The following is a 27,633-nucleotide window of genomic DNA, read 5'->3' on the forward strand; positions in this document are numbered from 1 at the left end:
CTGGTTCCAGAGCCAATCATATTTGAGCCTGCAGGGTTGCCAAGTCAGCACTGGCACACAATGCAGTGTAGACAATTGTAATTTGATACCAGCTGGCTAAGAGTAGTGTTGTGGAAATAATAGTCAGTAAAAGAAGCAACCTAGAAGTTACTTCCTGTACCCCTAAGGAGCCACAGCATCTTTCCATTGAGCTCTATATCGGCATTTGAACTTATCTACTTATTGTGTATGGCAAATGCTGGGAAAATATCTTATTTGACGTTCTAATGAAGATATTTTTTTGTGAATGTAAGTAGAAACATTAATGAAAAGATAAATATTGTTCTTTAGCAATAATGAAAAAAAATACAGTTCACCAAATATCTGCTGAGAAATATTCAGATTCAGAAATTTCATCTTCTTACACACTCTTGATAACGGTGACCTCAGTGATTGGTAATCAGTGAACAGGAAGCTGGAAAGTAACTTCTTCCTCCTCCTGCCACGGTGAAGGGCTGACGGACATTAGATCTGTGTACAGTTATAGTCTGATCCCAGATCAGGCCAAAAGCTCCAAAAGTGGAACTTGCATTATATAGTCCCTTTGAGTAACAAAATCCTACATCATCTTTAAGATATAACATTTTCCTCTAGCTTTATCAGTTACATACGCTATCACCGTATTCATTCAAGGCTACTTGATTTCTTTTATCCCGCCTATAACCAGACTCTATTTATACTACAGAGACATCGTTCCCTCACACGTATTTTTCAGATGAGATGAAAGACAATGTTTTGTATGAGGAAAAACAATTATATATTTATGAAGCATTGTTTCCCTTGCATGTCTGTTTAATATGAAAAATTAGGCGAAGAGTGTGTCCCTGTGGCTTTTGTTCTTCAGCCAAAAAAATCATTTTCTTAAAAACCACAGCACCAATCCATCACAAGCTCTATCTTCCCACCAAGCATCGTCCATCATTCAGTGTCCTCCAAGCTATAAGGAGTATTATCATTGTTTGTAGAGCTGGCATTTAATCATGAAGAGGTTAATTAAAGATATGCCTACAAAAAGGTGCCTGAGATCAACTGGTGGATTGGTGCTTATAAGGCCTGAGAACTGACAGGAGAGGGCATCAGCTCCGGAGCAGGCTTTCGGCAGGTAGCCCTATCACGTGTTTAACATATGATCCTGGAAATACATCCTTGGCTGAAAGCCGCAGTCTGAAACAAAATGGAATTTAGTTCAAGTAGCTGGCATGCTGGTGTGCTCCTTGCCTGCAGATGCCTTCTTTTAGGTACAATTAATTAAAAATAAATAGATAAATAAAAATGCAGCAAACAATGCCCTGATTGTGAAAGCAAATGTCACATTTCTGATCATCTTTTAGCAGAAAAGATCCAGTGAACTGAACATTCTCGCAGATTAAGGCTATGCATGTTGTGTGCAACACCAATAAAACCGCTGTCCTTTCTGCCACCATCACCTCACCATTCTCCAGTGGCTCACGTGCCGCAGCATGCTCTGATGAGTCTTTGGAGGAAAGGAAAAATCCACCACACTGGAGTCCTGAGGGGCAGCAGCATGTGGGGGCGTTTTCCAGCTTCTGAGAAAAGGATGTTGCTCCCAGCTTCAGCCGGATGAGGCAGATTTAATGAGAAAAGAAAGGAATGAGACCTGAATCAGGCTGCCCCTGTTATTTCAAAATTGTATTTGATTAATTGGTGTTAGTAACATGAATCTTCTGTGATGATTTTTTAACTAGGGAAGTGGGAAAATAAAGCTGCTTTACTGACTGAATGTCTTATTTTTCATATGTTAAACTTCAAATCCAATCCTTGTATGCAGTTTAACACAGAAGATGATCTGCTGCTTTAATTTGGTCATTAATCTTCAATGGTCTGCTTTCCTTTTTCTTTTATAAGTAAGATAGGTTACACATGAGGCTATAACTGGGGCTTCCTTTCAGTGTTTGGTCTGCTGTCACCCGGAGGACAAATCAAGCATCTCATGCGCTCAGCTGTGCGCGCGCAAGGGGTGAAGCCTCGAGAAAAGGGCATCACAAGACGAGGAACACCCCCCACTGTAAATACGCAGTAGAGGAACACGGTAGCTTTGGTGTGAGAGCTCATTTTCTATGGTTTAGAGGCAAGCGGGGACCTTTCAACGTCTGGAATCCTGCTCCGGATCATCGTGGAGCCACAGAGGCACACAATGTAGTGGCGAGACAGGGGGCATCTCCGGGGGAGAGATCTGGGGATGCGCGGAGTCGGGAACCAAACAACACTGGACATGCGCTCAGAAAGTGGGTAAAAGAGAGTTTTGGGGGACACAGGATGGACACTGCGGAGGTGATCCTCTCCGTGTTGATGGTAGTGATCATCGTTGTGTCGTTGCTGTCCAACGTCCTAGTGCTGATCTGCTTTGTGTACAACCCAGAGATCCGCAAGCAGGTCCCGTGTCTGTTCAACCTCAACCTCACCTTCTGCAACTTGTTGCTGACCGTGTCCAACATGCCGCTCACTTTGGTGGGGCTTGTCAGCAAGGCTCAGCCGGGGGGAGACGGGTTTTGTCAGATCGTGGGCTTCCTGGAGACATTTCTGTCCACCAACTCTATGCTGAGCATGGCAGCCCTGAGCATCGACCGGTGGATCGCAGTGGTGTTTCCCCTGAGGTACCACTCCAAAATGCGCCACAAGGACGCAGCGTTTGTTCTCGGGTACACGTGGGCGCACTCCATGTCCTTCTCCACGGTGGCCACCTGCCTGTCCTGGGTGGGTTACCACCGGCTTTACGCGTCCTGCACCCTGTCCAACCCGAGGGCGAGCAGTCGGACACAGTTTGTCATCTTCACCGTGTTTTTCCACTCCTTCACCTTTCTCCTGTCTTTTATAGTGTTATGTTTCACATACCTCAAAGTCCTTAAAGTGGCGCGGTTCCACTGCAAGAGGATCGACGTTATTACCATGCAAACTTTGGTGCTGCTTGTGGATATACACCCCAGGTGAGCTCAATAGGGTTTCTTCTTTATAATCCTTTACTCTGCAGTTTGCTCTGAGCATTTGTGACCAGAGCATCCAGGTTCACCTGACGGTTGCTTATTCGTTTGAAAGGAATTACGAGGTAAAAGAACAAAATGTTCAGTTTCATTGGGATAACTCAGTTTTCCCTCTGGTCAGTTAATGTATGGAGCACCGATTGAAAAGCACTCTATTACAAATATCATATACGTTTAGCTACATTTTAGAAAATAAAAATAAACATTTAGAACCAAATCTAAATGTAAAACATATATTTATCTTAATTTTAAATAAAATTTAAAAATGTAAACGTAAATCAATTTAGAAATATATAAATATAGTAACATTATTTATTATGTATACATTTTAAGTCAACCCTTGATATGAATCAATCAATCAAAGATACTTTATTAACCCCAGAGGGAAATTCGAGTTTCAGTACGCACAATTCAGAGATCAGACATACATGGGCAAGACACATGACAAGAAATGGTGACTGTGGTCATTCGCAACCATGAGTCGCGCTACCTTAATAGAAACAATAGGGGTTTACATGAGGATTGGTTCAGGTGGAGGGAAAAAAGGCACTTCAGAGCTACCCTCCACAGGGAGGGCAGCTTTGTGCTGCAAAAAACAACAAAAAAAACCACCTCAAACATATATGCAACAGACTTCAGACATCACACAACATAAGTGTCCACTAGGTGGGGTGAAATCAAACCTTTACATAAAAAATTATGAATATATTAAACCCATTATTCAAATAAATTTAAATTAAATCTGAAAATACAAAGTTATCAAATCTAAATATGCAAAGTTAAATTTGAATACTCGAACTCGTTTTTTAATCAAAAGTTTGATTTGATTTAATTTGATTGAAATTTAAATGAAGTTAAACATAACTTTTTTTTTATCAATTCTAATTATTTGGCAAACATGCTAATCCGTCCTATTGTATATCCTATCAAAATAAAAGTGGGGTGAAAAGACTCCTTATCTAATTCTTGAAAGTCTTTAATGCAACGGTTGTGCTGAGTCCGGTTAGCCATGAGAGTAATGTTCAGGGAGAGCCCACAGGAACAGATAACTGATCTACAGTTGAGTGGATTCATAATCTTATCCTAAAAACAACATATTGGATTTTAGATATTGCATCTCTTCTCCACACTTCTATTTTGTCGACCACTTTTGTTTTACAGCAGCAAATTTGCATGTTAGACAAACAAAATTCTTAAACCATCATATTTAGAACTACTTGTGTTGATTTTTAAATCAAGATGATTTTTTATATTTCTAAGCATAACATTTTTCTTTATGATTAAATATGTTGTTGCATAAACAAATTTGATGAAATAGTTTAAACCTGGGCTGCACAGTGCGTAGCGGTTAGCGCTGTTACTCCTACAGCTAGAAGGTCCTGGGTTCGATTCCCGGCCTGGGATCTTTCTGCATGGAGTTTGCATGTTCTCCCTGTGCATGCGTGGGTTCTCTCTGGGTACTCCGGCTTCCTCCCACAGTCCAAAATCATGACTGTTAGGTTAATTGGTCGGTCTAAATTGTCCTTAGGTGTGAGTGTGTGAGTGTGTGCATGGTTGTTTGTCCTGTGTGTCTCTGTGTTGCCCTGCGATGGACTCTGTCCAGGGTGTACACCGCCTGATTGCCCGTTGACCACTGGAGATAGGCGCCAGCCCCCCCCCCCCCCCCCCCCGTGACCCTAGTGGACAGGCAGGTTCAGAAAATGGATGGATGTGCTCAAACCCTATTCTATTGTTACAGTGAGCAGGCTGCTAATGTCTTAACGTATCATTTTACAATTGGTGCCCTATAGTTAATGATGCTTTGGTTTCCTCTGACATTTGAATTATGTTCTCTGTATTCAGACAGCATGCACAAACCTAACTCAATTTAAATGTCACAGAGACTCATTGCATTGCTGCTCTAGTAGCAAGAACCCTGCATGCCTGTGTGTGTGCATGTGCACATGCATGTTTGTGTGAGTTCAGTTACATAGCTTAAAACGCCTCTCCATGAGGTGTATGCTGGCATTTTTAATCCTACCTGTCAAATTCGTTACATTTTCAAACATTTTACTTAAAGCATTGTGACATCGTGACATTTTGGTGATGGTGCATTTAGAGTTCACAAACAATAACCAACGTCTGAGCATTTTCTTAGACTGAGAATATTTTGAACCAGCCTAACCTCTTCAGGTCTGTCACATCGATCAAAAGTTCTCACAGTTTATTATTGTTCTCCTCCAATCACTGAACTTTCCTTGCTGTCAGTGTTCGGCAGCGTTGCCTCGAGGAGCAGAAGAGGCGACGGCAGAGAGCAACGAGGAAGATCAGCACCTTCATTGGCACCTTCATGCTCTGCTTTGCTCCTTATGTGATCACAAGGTGGGTGTTTAGAGAGGGGATCCATGGCTGGCACACATGACCCATCGGTTACCTCCCTGCAGGAGCTGACCCACCTCCACCCCCTTCCTCTTCTCACAGCCAAATTCTGAAGATGAGATTGGCTGAGCTTGTGATAAGTAATACACCTTAGTTCTGCTGCTGCATTAGCTCTTTTTCTTCTCAAGTTCGTTGGGTGCATTCCTGTTTGTCAGAATCCACTTGCATCGATCACTGCCTGTAAGGATTCTAAGGTGATGCACACGAATGATGGTCAAGTTTAACGTTAAGATAAAGAAATGAGATTATTAACAAAATGTCGAGTTCAGCAAAAGAAAAGAAATTAATTAATTGGAACAATAATTAAATAATTATATTTCCAAATTCATTTTTGTTTGCCCATGAGATTGACCTCTTAGGAAAAGACTCAGTCATTTTCATCACATTCCAATTCAGATTCCAAAGATAGTGTTGCAGTGAAAAATACACATAGTGGTAAAAGGAACTCAGGCTCTCCTTTTCGAGTGATGTTTTATTATTTAAAGTTAAACATGATGTTGCTCACTGAAATACGTCAGGGTCATTTTGTGTGCCAGTTCTGTGTAGTGTGACAGCTAATATAACCTCTTGCTCGCTCTGTAACTGGAATGACTGGAGTAAACGTCAGTGAAGCCTCGTGGCCCACAAGGCTCGTGTTAATGTGCTGACCAAGCTTCACTGTGGACACAGTAATCATACAAAGTGCAGTAACACAGGATCCGTCATTTTTACACACCTTTTTATGACACCACATAAAAAGTGAGAGTATAAAATTCCAAAATAATATATTTCCTGTATTTACAGACATCAGCTATGAGAAGCAGATGCAGGCATGAAACTAAGTCATTCATTATACAATATTGACTTAATTTACATAAACATGTTGACTTAATTTGTGTTTCAGAACTTTTCTAATTGGAGTAAAAACGTGTTTCTTCCAAGCCATTTCAAAGGTACAATATGTGAGAATTCTACAGTGAAACAATAACAAAACAGCCTAAAATCTCCATCATGTTGGAAGGAAGGTTACATTGCAACAGATATCATTCTCAGCCAGCTGGGGTGTGTGTGTGTGTGTGTGTGTGTGTGTGTGTGTGTGTGTGTGTGTGTCAGTTTTTCATCTTTCGAAAGAATAAAGTAAAATATAAAAAAAGGAAGTAGCTACTGTTTACAATCAGCAAGTTTGTGAGGTTACCTTGTCTCCGATGAGCTAACACCGACCGGCAAAAAGCTCCAGAGTTATTTAAAGAACCAAAGCCGGTAAACAGGAAGTACCCAGAAGGTATTTCTTGTACCCCTAGAACGTAAAGTTCTGGTTGGAATATGGGTGGCAGCTAAGAGATGTTGGAGGGAGCCATACAGTGGAAGGTATTAAAAAACAAAAAGTAAAATTTCATAATGTCTCCTATCCTATCTATATTGCCACCTTACAGTGGTGGAGGAGTTTAATCCTCTGGAGGCAGGCATTGCAGATTTGCAACAGTTAAAACCTACCTACCTGGTTACTCCACATACGTATTTGTGAGCATTTTTTTAACTCAGAAGTACCCCTGAAGGACTTAGTTGTTTGTCCTTTTATCAACACTTATTTTGAGCCTGAGAGGGTTAAGTGTCCCAATGATCCTGGGAGCTAAGTTGTTTTAGGTGTTATGCCTCTGGTAGGGTCACCCAAGGCAAACAGGTCCTAGGTGAGGGATCAGACAAAGTGCAGCCCTTAGACCCCTTATGAGGAAAAAACATTTATTTCTGGAGAGGAGGGTCTATCGGATTGTCAAACCGTGGATTCGGGAGGAACATTGTTGTTTTCATCCTGACTGTGAAACACTGGACCAGCTCTGTACCCTTTAGGGGGATCCTGGAGGGTGTGTGGGAGTTTCCCCAACCAGTCTATATGTGTTTTGTGGATTTGGAGAAGGTGTTTGACCGCGTCCCTCAGGGGGCCCTGTAGGGGTACTCCGGGAGTATGAGGTACCAGGCCCTCTGATATGGGCAGTTAGGTCCCTGTATGACCGGTGTCAGAGCTTGGTCCGCATTGCCAACAGTAAGTCGAGCTCATTTCCGGTGACAGATGAACTCCGCCAAGGCTGTCCTTTGTCACCGATTCTGTTCATAACCTTTATGGACAGGATTTCTAGGCGCAGCCAAGGTGTGGAGGGGATCTGTTTTGGTGGCCTGAGGATCAGGTCTCTGCTTTTTGCAGATGATGTGGTCCTGTTGGCTTCATCAGAACGTGATCTCCAGCTTTCGCTGGAGCGGTTTGCAGTCGAGTGTGAAGCAGCTGGGATGAGAATCAGCTCCTCTAAATCTGAGACCATGGTCTTGAATCGGAAAAGGGTAGAATGCATTCTCCAGGTCAGGGACAAGGTCCTGCCTCAAGTGGAGGAGTTTTAGTTTCTCGGAGTCTTGTTCATGAGTGAGGGAAGGGTGGAGTGTGAGATCTATAGGATTGTTGTTGAGTCTGCGGTACTGTGGGCATTGCACCGGTCTGTCGTGGTGGAGAGAGAGCTGAGCCGGCTTGATTTACCAGGCGATCTAGGTTCCAACTCTCACCTATGGTCATGATCTTCAGCTAGAGATAGGGTGAGAAGCTCGCTCATCCGGGAGGGGCTCAGAGTAGACCCGCTGCTCATCCCCTGTTACAATGTGTTGTTGAAATGTGAAGGAAGGGGTAACATAAAAATATGACAGTGGATTGAAATGGGTTTAATTGCCATAAAAGGTTTTAAAACAAGCGAGCAAACAGATGGAGAGCATTATAAAAATAATGCAAGACAAAAAATTCTCAAAAAGTTTAACGATTAAAAGACAACTTGTGAACAATTAAAACACCTGGTTAAAACTTTGTTAAAAGTTTTACCGAAGCTGAAGGTGTTTTAAAACACAACAAAGTAGATAAAAGTCTTCAAACCAAAACAGAGTTAACCTTAAAATGGAGTCAACCACGTTGACATCAACCAAAGAGCCCTATGGATCACTCAGTTTTACCCTTTAAAACTCATCAGCTCAGAGTTAAAACTTTAGAAGTTAAAACGTATCCATTCGAAGGGGTTCAAAACAAAATCTGAGGCCAGGAGGACAGCAGAACCCCTGCACTGCTGCCTCCCGGACTGCTGAAGGCACAGCCTATCCCAGGTGTGGGTCATCAGAGGGATTCAGGTCAGCTGTGATCCTCAGCAGCCTGGAGTGGTGATCACCAGAATGAGGGGTGATCGAGCTGATCACCAGTGCTGGGTGATCCTGGCTCCTGCATCCAAATGGCCAGGCTGGTGCCCATAACATCCCCGTTGAGAGGAGCCAGTTGAAGTGGCTTGGGCATTTGGTCAGGATGGTAAATAGTAAATGGCCTGTATTTGATATAGCACCTTCTGGAGGCGCTTTACAACACAATCAGTCAATCACACATTCACACACTGGTGGGGATAAGCTATGATGTAGCCACAGCTGCCCTGGGGTGCACTGACAGAGGCAAGGCTGCCGAGCACTGGCACCACCGGTCCCTCCAACCACCACTGGCAGGCAACATGGGTTAAGTGTCTTGCCCAAGGACACAATGACAGCGACAGACTGAGCGGGGCTCAAACCTGCAACCTACCGATTACAGGGCGAGCACTTAACTCCTGTGCCAGTGTCGCCCACATGATGACAGGATGCACTTGGACGCTTCCCTGGTGAGGTTTTCTGGTCACGTCCAACTGGGTGGCCCAAGAGAAGACCCAGGACACGCTGGAGGGACTACGTTTCTCAGTTGGCCAGGGAACACATTGGGATAGTGGTCAGGATAGAGGTGAAATGGAGGATCTGTGATCCAAACTCAGTAGTCATAGATTGTATCCAGGTCAGAAACAGAGCAGATATAAACCGTGGCAAACAGATCCATAGTCCCGTGTGCAGAGATAAAGTCAAAAAGATTGGGCAAGGTTCAGAACACAAGACAAACCTAATGTATAAAAAGAGGAGCAGGCTAGATTAGTGGTCAGCAAGACAAACAAGTTTGTTACTCAACAGAAGCATGGACATGGACCACTAAGAACAGGCTTGAAAAAAAGACAATCAGACACTGGAAAATGGGAATCGTGAGTTTAAATATCTCAGACGCAGGTAGGAATCAGTAATCAGTTCCACCCACGCAGATGGAGAACTATAAACTAGGCTTAAAGGAGGAACATGGATGGGTGTGGCCAGAGGAAGCATATAGTAACAGAGATCAACTGAAACATGACAAGCAGCAAGTTTTCCCACAAAATCTGAGTCTAGCATATCACAGGGTGAAATTAGAGCTCCTCCTGCATGGTCCTAAGCTGCAGCGCTTAGCTGTCTACTTCGTTATGGTGTCTGTTCACATTTATTGCTTTCATCTACCCTTCTCCCAGACATAGCCATATGAGCCCTCTGCTGTTTAAGAGGCGATTTATAGCCATCAACAGTGTGTTTGCATTTACTGTAGGTGAGACTATAAACTGGAGAAGGAAAATTCAACTTGGCAGTTGTCAGAAATGTCTTTAACAGATTAAATATAAAAATGTAAAGATCAGTAACATTCTCTAGTTCTTTTTCATTTCGGCTCATGTCAGAGTTGCACCACATTTGCATTATTTCAAAATTTAGTGCTAAGTGTTTTTCTACTATTAAGCTCTGGGCATGCATGTTGAACTGTCCCTCCTCCACTGGCTCTCATCATCCTCTCTGTATGCTCGCCTGCAGGATCGTGGAGTTATTTCCAGCAGTGCCTATCAACCCTCACTGGGGGATTGTCTCCAAGTGCTTAGCTTACAGCAAAGCCGCCTGCGACCCCTTCGTGTACTCCCTGCTACGACACCAGTACAAAAAGACATGTATGGACATCGTCAACAGGCTGCTGAAACGCAGCTCCTCAAACGAATCAGGAGGCAGGCTGGAGAACCAGGGCAACAGCATACCAACAGCAGAGTGACGGAGAGGCACTGATGAAACACAGCCTCATGGTTGACCCGGCTGCTGCGAGGGGAAATATGAACCTGATTCATTGTTTACGAAGATGAGAATGAATATTGCTTTTTCTTGTCCAGATCTGCGTGAATTTGGTCTGACGTGACAAAAAAAGAAAGAGGGGAACGAGTCACTGCAGACAAGGGCAAACTTCTGCACAGGAGGAACAACACAGAGTGCTCAGAGCAGCAGATCAGAGCAGTGAACCTGCTGTGAGGACAAAAAACTGCAGATTTCACATCCAGCTGGAAAAACAGATGTGTTCACACAGGAATTCTGGACAGTTAGCTCTCATTAGTACAAATAAGGTACATTTCATTCAGTATACAGTGTCAATTTTATGTATTTTATAGTATACTTGTTTTGATATATAAGTATTTATTTGTCTAATCTTTAAAACTGCTGGGAGTCTGTGCACAGTGTTTGCAAGTGACTAAGTGATACTAAATTTGCTAATGTAGCACTTAAACTAGCTAAACTAAAACCATAGCATAGTGCTTGACCTATTTATTGTACATTTCAGAAAAGAAGACATTCCCTTTTAGCTTTACACCTATAAACAAATTAATTATTCAAGAGGGTCTCAGACCATTTTATTGACTTGGCCAGCCCGAGTTTGAAGTGGGAAAATAATGATAAAATCAGCTGTTTTTGCTGGTGTCATTGTCCTTGATAGTATATGGATAAATGGACTGTCAGCAAGTGTAGTATGAAGGACTTACACACCCAACAACTTGAAAGTTTGGTTTAATTCTAGTACATAAAGAGTTAATGACAATTCATTTTGTTCAACATGTTTTTCACATTGTGAAGGAAAACAAAACTGCATCAATAATCACTAGACTGGCAAAAAACGGAAAACTAAACCGGGAAGCTTCCCTATCCAATGATTGTTCACTTATTTTATATTTGTAGATGTTAGATTTGAATAAACTAACATTTTAACACCACTTTAGCATCTTAGATTAGTTCTTGTTTTAGGGGTTCAAATAGAAAATCCTTTTCTGCTGAAAGTGTGAGTTCCACTTAAAAAACTTTTCTTCAGTATTTCCTTTTCTCCACAATTAAAAGTTTCAGATCAGCAAATTCCCATATCAAACAAAGATGATCTGAGTAAAAACAAAATGCATAAAAAAAATCTATGGTTTCATATATTGAGGGAAAAAAAATCTATTCAAACCAACTCCAGCTTATGTGACAAACGATAATGTCATTCTGAGTCGATGCAGCAAATCAGGTCACACTACCACCACCATGTTTGACAGGTCTTTATCTGAAATGGTGTCTTAGTTTTACTTCAGATTTAATGGGATATAAGCAGCTTCTGAGAAGTTCTACTTTTGTCTCGATAGTACACAGAATATTTTCCCTGAAGTCTTGGGGATCACCTAGATGCTTTGTGGCAAATGTGAGATGGGCTTCAGTGCTTTCTTTGGTCAATAGATGTTTGGGCCTTGAAACTTTCCAACGATTTGACGTGATTTGTTCTTGACTTTCTTTATAACTGGATACGATGTGTTGATTTTTAAGGTCTTTTAGGCTACTCAGTGTTGTCAGACAGGTTATGTTGAAGTCAGTGCCTAATTTCACAGGTCTGGTAGTCATCAGGTCAGGGTGTGACCAGTAAAACTGAATTCAGGTTTCCAAATGGCATGGCTGATCACAATTAATTCACAACTTAAACAGGAAAATGTGTGCTAAACTTACCTTTTGCATTCTCTTGTGTTGCCATGTGTGTCTTTACTGCCTCCATAAACACTTCAAACCTGGAAAAAAAACATCTATCCATCTAAGTTTGGTTTTGAAAATTATCTGTCCAATACAAGGCGTTTCAAAAGGTCCCTGTTTGTGATGTCACAAATGGGGAAATTAGAATAGAACCACCTCTCACGTGCCACACAAAGCTGCTGCTGGAGGAGCAGCAAATCTACTCTGATCCCCTCTCCGATATCAGAGCTTTGCAGCTTATAGCAGCCTGAGCAGGGATTGGTGGGTGTGGCCAGCTCTAGCTTGTTTTCTTTAAGTAACAGTGCCCTGAAATGGCTCATTCTGGAAGGTACTGAAACTGTCAAGAATAAAACTGCAGAAATCACTTCACATGAGAGATTTAGTGAAAATAACTAATTAAGATGTTTTGTATTGACCATAGAACTATTATAGCTTAAGAAAAAAGTCATGATATGCCTCCTTTAAGAAGTGGGGTGGGATTTAACAATTGCAAGATCACTATTATTGTTCCGATTACAGGTGGTGACTTACACATTGGTAACTGGATCCTTGCAGAAGTTTTTTTTGTCCACTAAATAGAAACATCTGCAGAAATACCTGGAGCACATTATCCAATTAAAAAACAACAACAGCTATTATTTTTCATCAAAATTTTAAATAAGGTCAAACGGATTAATGCATTTCTATCATCTTCCTTTCTTTGCTAATGTTCATAGTACCTGCTGAAACAATTTGTAGTACAGAAAATAATCATTTCCTAAATAAAAAAACGTAAAGGTTAAGACTTTATTCTGGAAGAAAATCATAATTTGTTGATAAGAAGCTGGAACGGGAGGACATTTTTCTCATATGTCAGTTATTAAACTTCTTCATTAGCTGGTATGTTTGTTATATTACTCCTTCACGGTTAACATGTTCCAGCACTTTTGCAAACATGCAATCTTTTTGTAGTTCAGTAATTCTGTCCACAACATTTTCTCAAACATGAGTGGTTATATTTTCCAGAGCAGCTTTTCTTACAAAAGTATTTAACTAAATCTTTCATGTTGTCGTTTTTGTGTTCCAGATAGCTTTTGGGTGTCAAGTAGCTGTAGAAGGTTTACAGTGTGAACTTTTTATTCTTACAATGAATAGCTGTGAATATTTCTAAAGATCCATTTCTTCTGCTGTAGCCTCTCGTAGCTTTTGGGGGTTTATGGCCTAAAGATTGTTCTAAATGTGCCCCTTTAGTCTTATCAGGATTCAGGCAGCTTTGCATGAGAGAGTTTTTACTTTAAACAAGGTTAAATGTTGGAAACAAAGTTTTACACACACACACACACACACACACACACACACACACACACACACACACACACACACACACACACACACACATTGTTCTTAATACATTTGAATTCAGACAAAGTTGGATTAATTTATTGACAAAAGAAAAAGTGAAAAGTGCCAAAATTGTGGTTGATCATTTAAAAGTCAAACTCCAGTTTAGAAAAATAATCGAAAGCTTTTTTTGGTGAATACAACATTTTGTTACACCAAGACAACTGATGCCTTACCTTGGATATGTTTTTGCTTTATTTGAACATAGAAAATGTGTATTCAGATGATGTACAGATAGAGTCAATAACTGCCTTATTTATTAGTGTCACTACTGTAACATCTGCTTGTGTAAAACCATGGTGAGTTCTTGCTGATGCACATTATTTATCTTTATTTAAGAGAAAATGTAAATTTGAACTAACACGTGGACAGATTTAAATAAGAACTGTATTTTTGGCTTTTGATAATTGTAATTTCTAACACTATAACTGTCTGAGTTTCACAGAACGTGCTGCTTTAAATGTAAATGAAGTCTTAATTGTTGAGTTTAGGTCAAACTGAGCTGAGTTAAATATACCTCGTTTTGGGTTTCTGGTGACTGACTTGATTGCCTCAAGTGTTTTGTTATGAATTTCTTAAACCTTGACTTGAAACTGCTGCTAAAGGAGGCGACAGCGAAGTGAATATTTGGTCATGATGGGTTTTGTTTATTATTATTATTGTTTTGTCATGTTGATAAAGTTGATCATAAACCCACTCTGAACCTACTTGGCCTCCTTCTTTTCCCTCGTGCGACCATGGAAAATACATCAGTTATATTCTGCTTTTATTCTAGCACTGCATCTACAAGGACATGAAATAATCATCTGCGCTTAAAATAACCTCAGATGACATTTGGCTGTTCACTCAAAGATCCAAACTAAAATGCTGCACCAGAGCATGAAAAATACAGACACCCAAAAAAGAAAAGAATAAATACACACTCTTGCTTTTACTAGAAATTTAAGGCTTTTGCATGAAAAAAGCTAAACAAAACAATAACCTTTAATTCAGTGCTTGAATACACAAGTCTTGTGTTCGTTCCTGTTGATTTAAATGGGAAGCATAATCAGACACATGCATTATGACTCCATTATTTAAAAATATTGTGCTGAATGAAAAACAGTTGCTTTTCCAGTGGGATGCAAAGGTTTGGACAGTCTTGATAATCTTCTTGATGTTCCTGTAATAATAGGTTTGTTGTTTTGATAAAAAATATATCGAACAGGACTCAGGAGACACACTCAGTGATATTTGAGAAGTGAAATGAAATGTATAGGATTTACAGAAAGTGTGTGCAAAGCATGCATTGACATTTCCTCCTTTTAGACTGAAATAGTTTACCTGTTACTTGCATAGACATCAACATATGGTGTCTTTGTGTAATGGTAGCTTGTCCAAACAGTGGTCGGCTGATTGGTTCTTGTCTTGTCTAGTCCTGCCTGTTCCATTAGCTGACTGGTTCTTTTGTCCATTCCTCCCACCATTACTGTCCATTTTCGTTATCGTCTTTTATTCATTGACTAAAAATGCTGATCAGTGTTCGTGAAGTAGTTTAATTTTCACCCAAAATCATTCACCATCAAAAACAAATAAAATCAACACTGGATCGGATGCGGTGGGGTAAACATCTTCTCTGACTGCAGCTCGGATCGGCCGCTGAAGGAACGCTGAAGGAACACTTTTGGATGGGAGAGGAGCCAACGACAGCACTGCTGCTCAATGAGAAAGGTAGGCTGTGTGCTTAATGTCAGAGTCTCCAAAAGAAAAAAAACTGCTCACGCCTGCTTTTGTTTACCAACTCGTGGCACATAGGTAGGATACCACAGTGTTCCCCGTGCCTCTTTAACAGACCCACCCATGTGCTTGGAGACATCCGTGTTACTGAAGGCTGTGTAAACAAAACCTGGCTGCTTAAGGATGAGCTGTCCCCACCAGGCTGAAGTAAAACTGACCATAAAATGAGTCTTGGCGTGAATGTGTGCATGCATGGTTGTGTTTGTCTCTGTGCAGCCCTGTGATGGACCGGTGACCCATCCACGTTGGATTCTCACTCAATTACTGAATCAAATCAGAGCTTCTGCTCTTGTTTTGGTGACAGTTCATAGGTCATCCAAGACTTTTCCACAGTACATCTCATTTGCTGCAAAATTCAGATTTTTGTGAGGTAAACATTGATTTGTTTAAACATAAAAAAAGTCTGTGTTAACTTTGATATTTGGCATCCTGACATCTGACTCAAGGAGAATGACTGAATATAGCAGAGAATTCGGAGTTTGAGGAGATGTTTTTCATCATGCTTTTTTACACAGAAGATTTACAAACACAGCTGAGTTGGCCTTGGTTGGTTCAGGAGATTTAGTGATAATGGTATCTATATTCACCATTCAAATAGGACTGGAGTAAATCAATCACTGTGTGATGCATCCATGTTTGGGAGATAAATTAGATCTTTAGAGGTATTGATGAATTTAAGAATACGTCAGTGAAGGGTAAGAAGAGTCCAAATGGGAAGGTTTGACAGGAGTTATACGTCTTCGCATATCTGCAGCCATTCTCTCCATTTCCACCTGCACTCCATGTGAGTCCAAGGGAAGCAATTTCTCTGTTCACACCACGATACAGGTGGTAATGAAACAACATCAGTGGCTCACTGAGAGAGCCTCAGCCGTAAATGGCTGAGGTTGTGCACACTGATTACCTCCACAGGAATCAATGGTTATCATCGGGTGGGTGGCACTGACCGTGACACGCGGCTTAATCTTGGCTAGCTTCAGCCCACTTGTCCCAATGACACCCCCAGAGCCACAAATAAAACACAACTCAAAGTGAAAAACATAGGAAAGCTGTTTTTCCTCTTTATGGGGCCTCTGCTTTGTAACAGGTTTAAAGATTGGAGTGAATTGTGCTTAGAAACATTGCCAGTAAATATACTCTTAAGTCATTTGGTGAAGACATGCAGTAACGGTTTTTATTTTCACTTGTGTGAACTTACTTGGACACCAGAAAAAGCTGAGAAATGTCTGTTCTGATGCTGCAAACCTGAGATAAAACTGATGAAATGCAATTTCAGTGATGTTAGAGAATGAATGTAAAGCTTATTGTTCTTTCACTTAAACATGATGTATAAAAATGCAAAATTCAGCTATGAGACTTTAAAGTTAATTAAATTAATCTGAAGTAACAAACTAAATAGTTTCCCTGAATAGTTGTGTCCCAGATTAAGAAACAAACTCTGATGGGTTTGTGGAATGAAGAGTGCTTCTATTTGGTGCCCTTATTAACCTACGGTCTCGATCCCTCCATCTCCTACACATCTTTGGGGGGCAGATCTGTGGCCCCTCACACTCTCTATTGGCCGCTCCTATAGAGAAACCTTACATATACAAACGTATGTACACACACAGGTGCTCACATGGTGCTCTCATTAGTATGGACTTGGGCATGTTCAACACATGTCTCAAGGCTGTGGTTGGCACTAAATGCACTGTGATTTATTATCGTGTGATTGTTCAGTAAAACAATGTTGATTTTATATTTTCTCATCAAGTTGACACAGTGATAGCTTGCTCCTGTTGTATTGTTGTGTGTCCCTTTTGTGCAGGTCTAGAAGCAGACCCCTGTTTATCATTGATTGTTTATCTTTGTGGACCCGCCTCTTTTTGTCTCTTCCTTTCTCTTTCACCTCTGTTTCCGTGTCTGGTCGGAATTACAAAGCATTCAAAAAACCAATAACAATAAAGTTTTAAGTATCAGGCATGACATTAACAGCAGAAGCTTTCATGCTCCACCTGAGAGTAAACGCTTGTCACCAGCATTCAGACATTAATTCTGTTTGCTTCACAGCCAGATAGGACACAAAAAATAAATAAAAAAAAATAAAAAAAAAACTACGGTCTTGATCACATCAGCTGCATGGTGCGATGAAGGCTCAACTAGAGAGATGAAAATTAACAAACACACACACACACACACACACACACACTCCTGCGGAGAAACAGTGTTTCCATAATTTTAATTGCAGTTTTTACAGTAAAAGATGGATTTAATAAATGTGAAAACAAACTAATATGTTTATTTCTAAGGTAAATATGCAATTTGCATTGTACACTACCATAAACAGTTATTTACTTACCCACTAAGAACAGAACTGGTCTAAAAAAACAGCAGCAGTTTCTGACATCAACAAGCATGGAAAACTGGTCACACACACACACACACACACACACACACACACACACACACACACACACACACACACACACACACACACACACAGCAAGGGCATGGGGTGGGTGGGTGGGTGGGGGTTTGGAAAACAATAGGCGTTAGCAGAAGTGCTCGTTGAAAACCTCTGTTAGCGTCGGTTAGCTAGGTTAGCTCAGTTAGCTCAGTCAGCTCATGGCTGGGAACAACGGTGGACTGAGATCCTTAGAGTTACGCTCTGAGCTCCACCTCTTTGCTCATTTTTGTATTGTCCAGGAGTGTTGAGGCGCGTGACATGGCCAAGATGATGGTGCTTGGAACTGCCCACCTAGCTTCAACTGAGCCCTTTAGAAACATGCATATGACATCACAAAGGACTTGTCCAGTATTTCTACAATCCTTGTTCACATTATAAAAGAAGATTCAAATAAAATATTGTAACTGGGATGCTGTATGTGGATGGTTTAAGGAAAGGTAGTTGTTTAAAATGACAAAGTGTAGTTTTTACCAGTAATCTCTGAAAATAATAATCAAAATGTCGTTGAAAATAAAAATGATTCCAAGTTGTTGAAAATATCGGCAGCGTTGTAACATCTAATCATAAAAATTGGGTCTAAAATACATGGAAGTGGGTCTAAGGCTCTGGGCGACACCATATTAGACGCAATGTTTCCTTCTATGGGAGCCCAAGATGACAAAATGCATTTCACCATTCATAAACATTGTTGTTTTACACATCTATACCTCTTCACTCGTCAGTGATTCAATTCAATTTAATTCAAAAATACTTTATTAATCTCAGAGGGAAATTGATTAAGGTAACTGTGTAAAACTGATGTGCTTGTCATTTTGCTGGAGGTTGAACAATGTGAAGTACGTCTTCAAAAAATGTGCTCTCTGGGATTTTTGACCCTAATGGCCATCCGTAGAAAAGGTCTTATTCAAACACAAAACTACTGCTTGCTTGCAATGTTTCAGGTATGTATTGCCCCCTATCGTCAGGGAAAATACACATCATCACTGCAACTAAGATCGTTTTTTCCTGACATAAATACGACACACACACACACACACACACACACACACACACACACACACACACATATATATATATATATATATATATATATATATATATATATACATATATACCGCAAATCCTCTAATACAGGCCTGTATTCAATTAACAACCGGGTGCCATATTTTGGCCGGTGTCTGAGTCGGCGGAGGCAAATAATGGCCGGTCTCTTATTGTGGCCGGGTGGACGGGGGGCGGTTGTGTCATCGTCTCACTTTTGATTTGCCAGTGATAGACCGCGAGGGTAACTTTAACCGTGCAGAGATGAAGAGGAGGTGAAAATTTGATATCAAGATCAAAGAGAACGTGCACTGCAGAACACTGGGGAGCAATAGGGGTTGTAAGAACTAGTCGACTTCACTATACTTTTTATGCCTGTCATCGACTAGTCGCTGTCACGTGATGATGACCGGCAAAATGCAGCCCTCAGAAAAGACAGCAGCCTGCTGTCAGCGGGTGACAAGCTCCTACGCTCGGGGGGGCAACGCGCTGTGCCAGAGCGTCGGTACTGACACGCGATCGTTCATGTCGGTTCATTTGCTTTAATGTTTTCTGTCTTTTATTTGCGCCTGATGTGTTTCGCTGCTGTGGAGCGGGGCGCATCACCTTGTCCTCCGGTGACGCACCGATCACTGATGCGGCCGCCAAGCAGGGAGCACTCCGCTGTTTTTGCGGTCGGTAGATCTGCGTCCTGAGCACGGCCACAGTAACATTATCAAATCAGGTGTCGCCACCTCAAAAACTAATTTAACACGCGATCGTTCATGTCGGTTCATTTCCTTTAATGTTTTCTGTCTTTTATTTGCGCCTGATGCGTTTCGCTGTGGAGCGGGGCGCATCACCTTGTCATCCGGTGACGCACCGGTCACTGATGCAGCCACCAAGCAGCTCACACTCCGCTGTTTTTGCGGTCGGTAGATCTTTTAGAACTGCAGTTCAAAGGTAACTCATAAGGTGAATATATATGAACCCAGGTAGCAGTTTCTCTTTAGGATTGAGAGGAGATGCAGGAAGATAATAAACAGGCAGGACAGAAAAATAGTCAAATAAAAACACGTTAGTTTTTGTACCTGGTGGTTGCAACAAACAGACACCATTGAAGGTAATCAGAAGTGAGGAACAGAAAATGAAATAATTATTTTAATGTTTAGAGCAGCAGGAACTCCGAGAGGCTGCAGGCGCATCAGTGAGTTTGCGGCCGCTGCGCAGGGGGAGGGGGGAGAGGGCTGAAGCAGAAACTACCGTTGTTAAAAGAAATGAGTTTAACTTAGAAAATGTGGGCTCAATTTTAATTGTCAAAAACTCCAGCGAACCATTAGTTCATTTTGCTCAAATAGAAATAGAGGCCTGCCTCTAATTCTGGTCCTCCTTCCAATAAAGGCCTGGAGCTTGATGAGCTTGAGTCAAATACAGGCCATGGCTTGTATTAGAGGATTTACGGTATATATATATACCAAGATCCGGTATATATACATATATATATATATATATATATATATATATATATATGTGTGTGTGTGTGTGTGTGTGTATATATATATATATATATATATATATATATATATATATATATATATATATATATATATATATATATACACACACACACACACACACATATATATATATATATGTGTGTGTGTGTGTGTGTGTGTATATATATATATATATATATATATATATATATATATATGTGTGTGTGTGTGTGTGTGTGTGTGTGTGTGTGTGTGTGAGTGTGTGTGTGTGTGTGTGTTCTGTGGTGCATGCTAGTTTAAGTTTAGTTCTGAAAAGCTAAATACATTTTTTTTTATCTGAGCACATGTGCACAGGGAGGTACTGGTTTATATAGGACTGGAGATTTGCAAGAAAACAAACAACAGCAAGATGGTAAAGGTCATATTAGTTTGTCTTAACCATGACTTCAGTTTTCTTGGTTTGAAGCTGATCTCTTTGCTTGTTTTCTTTGGCCAGCAGTGGTTTCAAAAGCGCCAGAAAGGCAGTAATACGATGCTATGGGACGTATTTTTAATGGTTTAATCCTTTCATATGTTACATCTCCGAATCTAACATATGTTTTTTTTTGTTTTACACTTCAACTCAGGCCATGTAACTGCAGACAGCCTTTGCAATATTAACCACTTCTGACAAGTCCTGGAGTGTCCAGCGCTTTGAGATGATGACAGGTGTGTGAGAATCCATTCAATAACTTTGGAGGATGAGATAAGAGGCTGCAGTCTTCCTCTAATTACATGCTGGCCAGGGAGGAGGAAGCTGGAGTTGTCAGGGTAAGTCACTGAACCGTAAAAGCCCCTGCAGAGCTAGTAATTAGAGTCTCTCTGTCCTGACGCTCCTGAGATACAATCTGCAGGAATCGTGAATGAGATGATCTTAAACATAACCATAATCATTATGAAAATGTAGCTGAGCTAAGTTTCCATCATTGATGTTCAATCACGTAAGAGGATTGTGTAAAAACTGGCTTAATTTTATTGTTAATCTTAAAAATTAAATGTTGCACCATTGCGAGTTGCAGGAACAAATCAATCCCGTCTCTAACCTTTATAATGAGATTCAGATTAAAAAAACAGATGTTTTTGTTGATCATTTCCTGTCAGTGTCTGTGGAAGAACGATCATCTGAACTCATCAGACATGAGTTAGAATTATTAATCCCTCTTATCCTGATTCCTGAGTTTGGATTTAGAGGTAGTTTATTTTTTCCAATTCTTTTGTTTCAGTTCATTTTTCCCTCCTGATTTACTGTGTAGTACTTGTCACCCTTACCACAGCTTACATGAGTTGATAATCAGCACACCTGTTCCTGATGTTTATTCTTCTATGATCAGGTTCCTCTCCAGATGTTTCAGCTTCTTCTACAGATGTTCAGTAGGATTTACAGATGTACCTGTGGAGGTTGTTCTGATTTCTTTGGTTACCATTCCTGATATCTGTCTCTTTAGGTAATCATCAGTTCAACTCTAAGGTCTACATCTAAGGTTGTCTGCAGCCCCGTGGCCGATATGTCCTACTGTAATCAGAGGAACATCAGCTTTACATAGGACAAATATTGGCCGATACCGATGTGTAAACAAAACTATGAATACCAGCATGATATATCAGTCTACCCCTAATTATGACTTTTCAAGATGTGATTATCATTCAAAACCTTTCAAGTCATAATTGGGATTTTGTGTCTCATAATCGCAAGTTGGGGTCATAACTATGAATATATTTAGTGGCAATCTGATAACTCAAATATTACTTTTTACAACTAAGATTGTTAACCACTTGTGTTATGATAAATCGGCCTGCCACACTTCTTGATCCACTCACGCAGTTGGCAGCAGACAACTGGAGCCAGAAGTGGGGATTCTAAAAATGGCCAAGCACATACTGCTTGTACGATTAACAACCTACAGCCCATCAATATGATTTAAAGAATCCCCCTTGTTACAATTTCGGTAGTGTAAATAATGGAAAAGCAAAGGTATAATTATAAAGATGACAGCATTCTGAAATGTGTAATTCCTCGCTGTAGTTCTCATCAGATGAGAAGAGGGAGAATGGAGGGAAAAAAGAACTAAGAAAAAAGGAACACCAGGCTGATCGGAGAGAGCTTGAGTCTCCTCCCCTTCCGAGCAGCTCTGGGTTACCAGAACAAAGAAAAAAAGAATGTAAGTGAATGGGGCTATAAAAACTGTTTTCTGGTCAGCAGTAGCTCAGGAGGTCCAGTAATCGTAAAGCTGTAGGTTCAATTCCAGCTCCTGCCAGAGAATGCTGCTTTTGTGTCCTTGGGCAAGACACTGTAACCGTCTTGTCTGCTGGTGTTGGTCGGAGGGACCGGTGGCAGGCTCATTTCTGTCAGTGTGTCCCAGGGCAGCTGTGCCTACATCGTAGCTTACCATCACCAGCGTGTGAATGGGTGAATGACTGATTGTGTTGTGAAGTTCCTCGGGGGGGGGGGGGGGGGGGGGGGGGGGGGTTGCAGAACCCTAAGAAGGTGCTATACAAATACAGGCTATTTACCATTTACCATTCTGGTCAGCTTTGCCTTATGCCCTGAATCACACACATGTTGTACTTCAATTTAAATGATAAATAATTATTCAAACATTGACCGTTAAATTACTGGACAAACCCTCCATGGCATCATCCATAGCTCTCTAATGGGCCATTCCCATCTGTACCGGGTCGGCCCGGGCCGGGTAGCCCCAGTCGTCCCCAGCCTGGCCCGGTTGATTCCACACATCCTTGCCTTAAGCCCATGTGGTGTGAATTTGCTGTCAGCAGTGGGTGTGTTGGCCCTGGTCGGCCTGAAGCAGACCCCCTCGAGAAGAGGGCTGAGAATGAGCCTTGGTTGGCCCGGAAAAATACCAGGCCACCCAGATATGTAAACAACCTACGCTACCCGGCCCGGGCCGACCCGGTACAGATGGGAATGGCCCATAAAGGGCTTGTTTGAAGCCAAATGGGCAGTTCCCATCACCGCCATCTTGGCCGTGTAACATGTGCTGTCACTTCCACCAAATACAAAAATGGGCAACGAGGTGGAGCTGAGAGTGGGGCTGTGAGGGTGGAAGCAGATGATTGACACCCATTAAACTCTGAACCCATGAAGGTATGAGCTAACTGAGCTCAGTGGTGCAAAAAGTGGCTCTACAGTGTATCAAATCATCAATTCAAACTTTATTTATAAAGCGCTTTTCCAACAGGAAGAATGCAACTCAAAGAGCTTGACAGATTTGTTTGTTTTGGTATATGGTGGCTTGTCTCCGTCTTTAGCCTAATTTATACTTCTCCGTCTGCATCGGAACAGACAAACACAACGCCATTATGCGTCAACGCAGCGGGCTTGCGGCGGAAGACAGAGACATGCCCCAGAAGTTAACGCATGCTTGTGATTGGTCAACACGCTGTTTCTACCTCATTTCCTATCACATACTCCATTTTTTTTATATTAGTCAACAACATGGCAGCCACCATATACCAAAACAAACAAATCTTCGAGCAACATGGAGTCAACGGACTTCAATGAAGGAATATAAGGACATGCAGTGAGCCCTCAATTCCTGAAAGGAAATAGCAGGAAAAATGGGCTTGTAGGTATCGGAATGCTTGGAAATGGGGAAAATTTGGCTAACATTTGTAGTGTTTGCTATAAGACAACAGGATGAAATTATTTTGCAGCAACTTATTTTCCATTCTTACCAACTGTTATTTAACATGAACTGCTTGTTTTTATGCCATACACCTAACAACTACCCTTTCTTATTTCTAGGGAGAACGAGAGGGCTCATGTGGATCTTCATCATCAGCGTTACGTGAGGCGGAGTCCTCGTCTGGTTTTGCTGTATCATCTGCAGAGCCTGCCTTACAACCACACAAAATGTCCCAAGCTGACGTTGATAAGGAGAAGTCAGCAAATGAAGCTGAGCCCTCAGTGAACCAAACAGTAAACCGACAAAATACCTCAACCCCGCGGCATGTGAAGGCTGTGAAGAGGAGGATGCAGCTTGATGTGGATGACTGTCTTGCACAAGAACTGGGTAACATTGATGGGCAGAGGGCAGAGCTTACCCGGAGGTTGACACGGATAAACACTGATCAATATGAAAGATTCAGAATGTCTGTGGCTGATTTGATCCGGAGTATGCCTGAAAACTTGAAGCTGGAGGTAATGCGACGGGTGCAAATCCTTCTTTATGACATGCTAGGATAAAAATTTGTTTCCAAAAAAGGAAGTGTGCCCCAGCAAAGGCTCATGTGGAAATAACCGATTTGTTTGCTTGTTTTTATGCTTAAAAAAAATAAAGTTGTCATCTAAAGCTTGGAATTAAGATATTTTCACGCAACCTTATTTTATTTGTAGTTTCACCACAACAGTGCTGCTCTAGAGAAACAGCTCCACATAAACCAAACAATAGCGATTTTAGAGGTTTTTACTGGCAATAGCAAATACAGAAGATATGAGCTGTATAGTGATGTTTGACACAGCATCATTGCACAAGGTGACTGATAATCACAAACACTAGAAATGGCACAGATAAACAGGGAGAACGGTACCACCACCCCAAGGATGAATAACATAAAATCTAGTCAGTGGCATTAAATGTGCCACGTGACACAGTCTCCTCCTGTCAAGACACAGCTACTGCTGGCGTCAAAAAGAATTGTGTCAGTTAATTTCTCACGCTGATGGCATTGCTCTTGTACATCATCCTTGTGCTGACTGGCCATAGATTGGAGTCAACATCAACCATACGAAGTCAATCTCCAGGGCACATCGTTCTTGCTGAGTCAGTATCATTGACAGTGGGGGATATCGGCTCTGTAGAGAGTTTGCATCACCACAATATGCCAGGTAGTTGTGGAGAACCACACATGCCTTCACAACCTCCACAACTTTCTCTGGGTGGAACTCTATGGTCCCAAGAATTTGTCACAGTGCTGCTAGGATCCCAAAGTGTTCTATGACGTGCCGGGCTCTGCAAAGGCAATAAGTAAAGATCAGCTTCTCTCTCTGTGTGTGTATTGTGTACTAAAAACATCAGCAACATGAGGAGTTGTCAAACAGTACATAACCACAACTAGAAATGTTAAACATGTGGTTATGTGCATACATGGAAAAGGTCGCATTATGTTGGTGTGCAGGGGGAAGGCAGTATCAGCAACTAGCAGGTGTGGTGCTTCAGTCCTGGTTCTGGGGAGAAACGCAGGCATCAGGTTCAACTTGTTGTTCAGTAGCATCGAACCAAAGATGCCCTTAATAGGGCAGTCATTGAAATATTTTCATTTTTTTAATTTTAAACCCCAGGGTATTATTGTAGTCCATAACCTTCTTCTTCTTCTTCTTCTTCTTCTTCTTCTTCTTCTTCTTCCTCAATTCAAAGCGTTAAATAAAAACAAACAAAACATAAACATCTACACCAAACAATATGAATGAAAAGGGCAGAATTAAGAAAGATTACCTGCCCCATTTACAAACTAAACTTTTTTATGAGACTTCCATACAATTATCAGAAACAACAAAACAAAACACAATTTCATCTTACTAAACTATACTATACTGACCTAATCAGACACTATCTAAATTTAGATTTTTGTAACTCTGTAAAACACATTGTTTCTTACTTTGTTTCCTTTTTCTTAAACAAACACAGTGAACAGAAAAAAAGAAAAGAAAACAAAAAATGAATACTATTATATATTTTTTTTTATATACATACATACATATATATATATATATATATATATATATATATATATATATATATAATAGTATTTTTTATTTTCTTTTCTTTTTTTCTTTTCACTGTGTTTGTTTAAGAAAAAGAAAACAAAGTAAGAAACAATGTGTTTTACAGAATTACTAAATATATGCATATGTGCATATGCGCATGTGTGTGTGTGTGTGTGTGTGCCGGAGGATGAGTGTTCTGAAGGGGTTTTTATTGTTAGACTGTTTTTAAAGTTCTGGGGATGAGAGGGAATTTGGGTAATTTGTTAAACACTTTGAGTTGCATGTATTGTATGATTAAGTGCTATAGAAATAAAGTTTGATTGATTGATTTCTCCTGTTCATCATCACTGATGGCAAGATTGGTTGGCACAATAACTGTCCTTCTCCATTTCCCAGATAAGTCTCAGTTTAAAACAGCAAAATAAATGTAATATCATTGTTATAATTACTGTTACCATGAATATTAAGATTATGTCTAAAAAAACAACAACAGATTTTACCAAAAAATATTTGTAATTTTATTTACTTGTTCAGGGAATATGATCAAATATGACAGATTTGATTTTCATGCTAAGATTTCACCATTTTCATTGAGTGTAACATTTACAACACATTTATCCTTGTTTAGCACAACTACCGGTAGTCTACTTTGTGATGTGAGAGTTTCATAAACCAAGCATTGTTAGGAGACCGAGGAGACCGAGCAGTTTTCTGGCTCTGCAGAACCACCAAAATTTGGCGCCTTATAGCCCCGCACTGATTGGTGGAATGGCGCCATGGCGCAAACCGTGACTAGCTTGATCTCTGATGATTGTTTGGGTAAAATCCCATAATTCTAAGAGTTTGTGAAAAGGCACACCGACATCATTTATGATGTGAGTGGAAGTGTCTAAATATAGACATTGGCTCTATAAAGGGGTAAACATGCCACCATCAGTCTTCCATTCATAACTTCTGAGGTCCACCATCATAAAACGATACTGGAAAATAGTCAACCCTGTCCTGGATGCCATTTTGTAGCTGGAAGCTACAGCCTGCTGACTACTACCTGAAGCCAACACACGTAGAGTCATGGCCAGTCTCTGTGCAACATTCACAGGCATGGTGTGTGTGCCCTAGCCTGGCCAGCCAGACTCTCCTCTGTTCTGTGCTGTGGTACTTCAGTCTCTGTGCAGAATTAAACAGAGAGTCTGGCTGGCCAGGCTACGTGTGCCCTGGTGCCGTATGAGTGGTTCCAATCAACAAACCAACTCATCAAATCTGTCAGCTGACATGCAAAAATATTTGAAATGCATTTCCTCATCCATATCCCTCAAAGGTCCTAGAAGCCCTAAAAATTCACTCGTGGTATTTACTGGCCGAGCATTCCGCTGACCCTGCTGTCTCCTTTTGCGCTCTTGCAGTTGTTTAAGCAAGATAAGCCTTTTTTTCTTTTTCAGATCATGCGGTTCCAGTTCGATTAAAAATCTCTCTGTGTTGCTCGCCATTATTCAGCTCGCGGTAAGGCTTTTTCCAGGAAGATCATGGCACACATGACTGTGATGTCTATGGGACTGCTCCCTGATGAACGCAACATCCTCTGCTGTCCTGGCGGGGAATAGCTGGGCAACACTTCCCAGGGGA

The 27,633-nt window shown here is 41.0% G+C and overlaps 1 protein-coding gene across 1 annotated transcript; it reads left to right on the forward strand.

Moving 5' to 3' along the window:
• The first annotated feature begins 299 nt into the window (after positions 1–299).
• LOC107387797 (G-protein coupled receptor 26) lies at positions 300–14,215 on the forward strand. The gene is made up of 3 exons (XM_015962985.3): positions 300–2,984; positions 5,286–5,399; positions 10,137–14,215. The coding sequence occupies exons 1-3, from the start codon at positions 2,317–2,319 to the stop codon at positions 10,363–10,365; spliced, it is 1,011 nt and encodes a 336-aa protein (XP_015818471.1). The 5' UTR covers positions 300–2,316; the 3' UTR covers positions 10,366–14,215.
• Positions 14,216–27,633: the final 13,418 nt, after the last annotated feature.

The sequence above is a fragment of the Nothobranchius furzeri genome, chromosome 16, assembly GCF_043380555.1.
Source record: "Nothobranchius furzeri strain GRZ-AD chromosome 16, NfurGRZ-RIMD1, whole genome shotgun sequence".
NCBI lineage: Eukaryota > Metazoa > Chordata > Actinopteri > Cyprinodontiformes > Nothobranchiidae > Nothobranchius > Nothobranchius furzeri.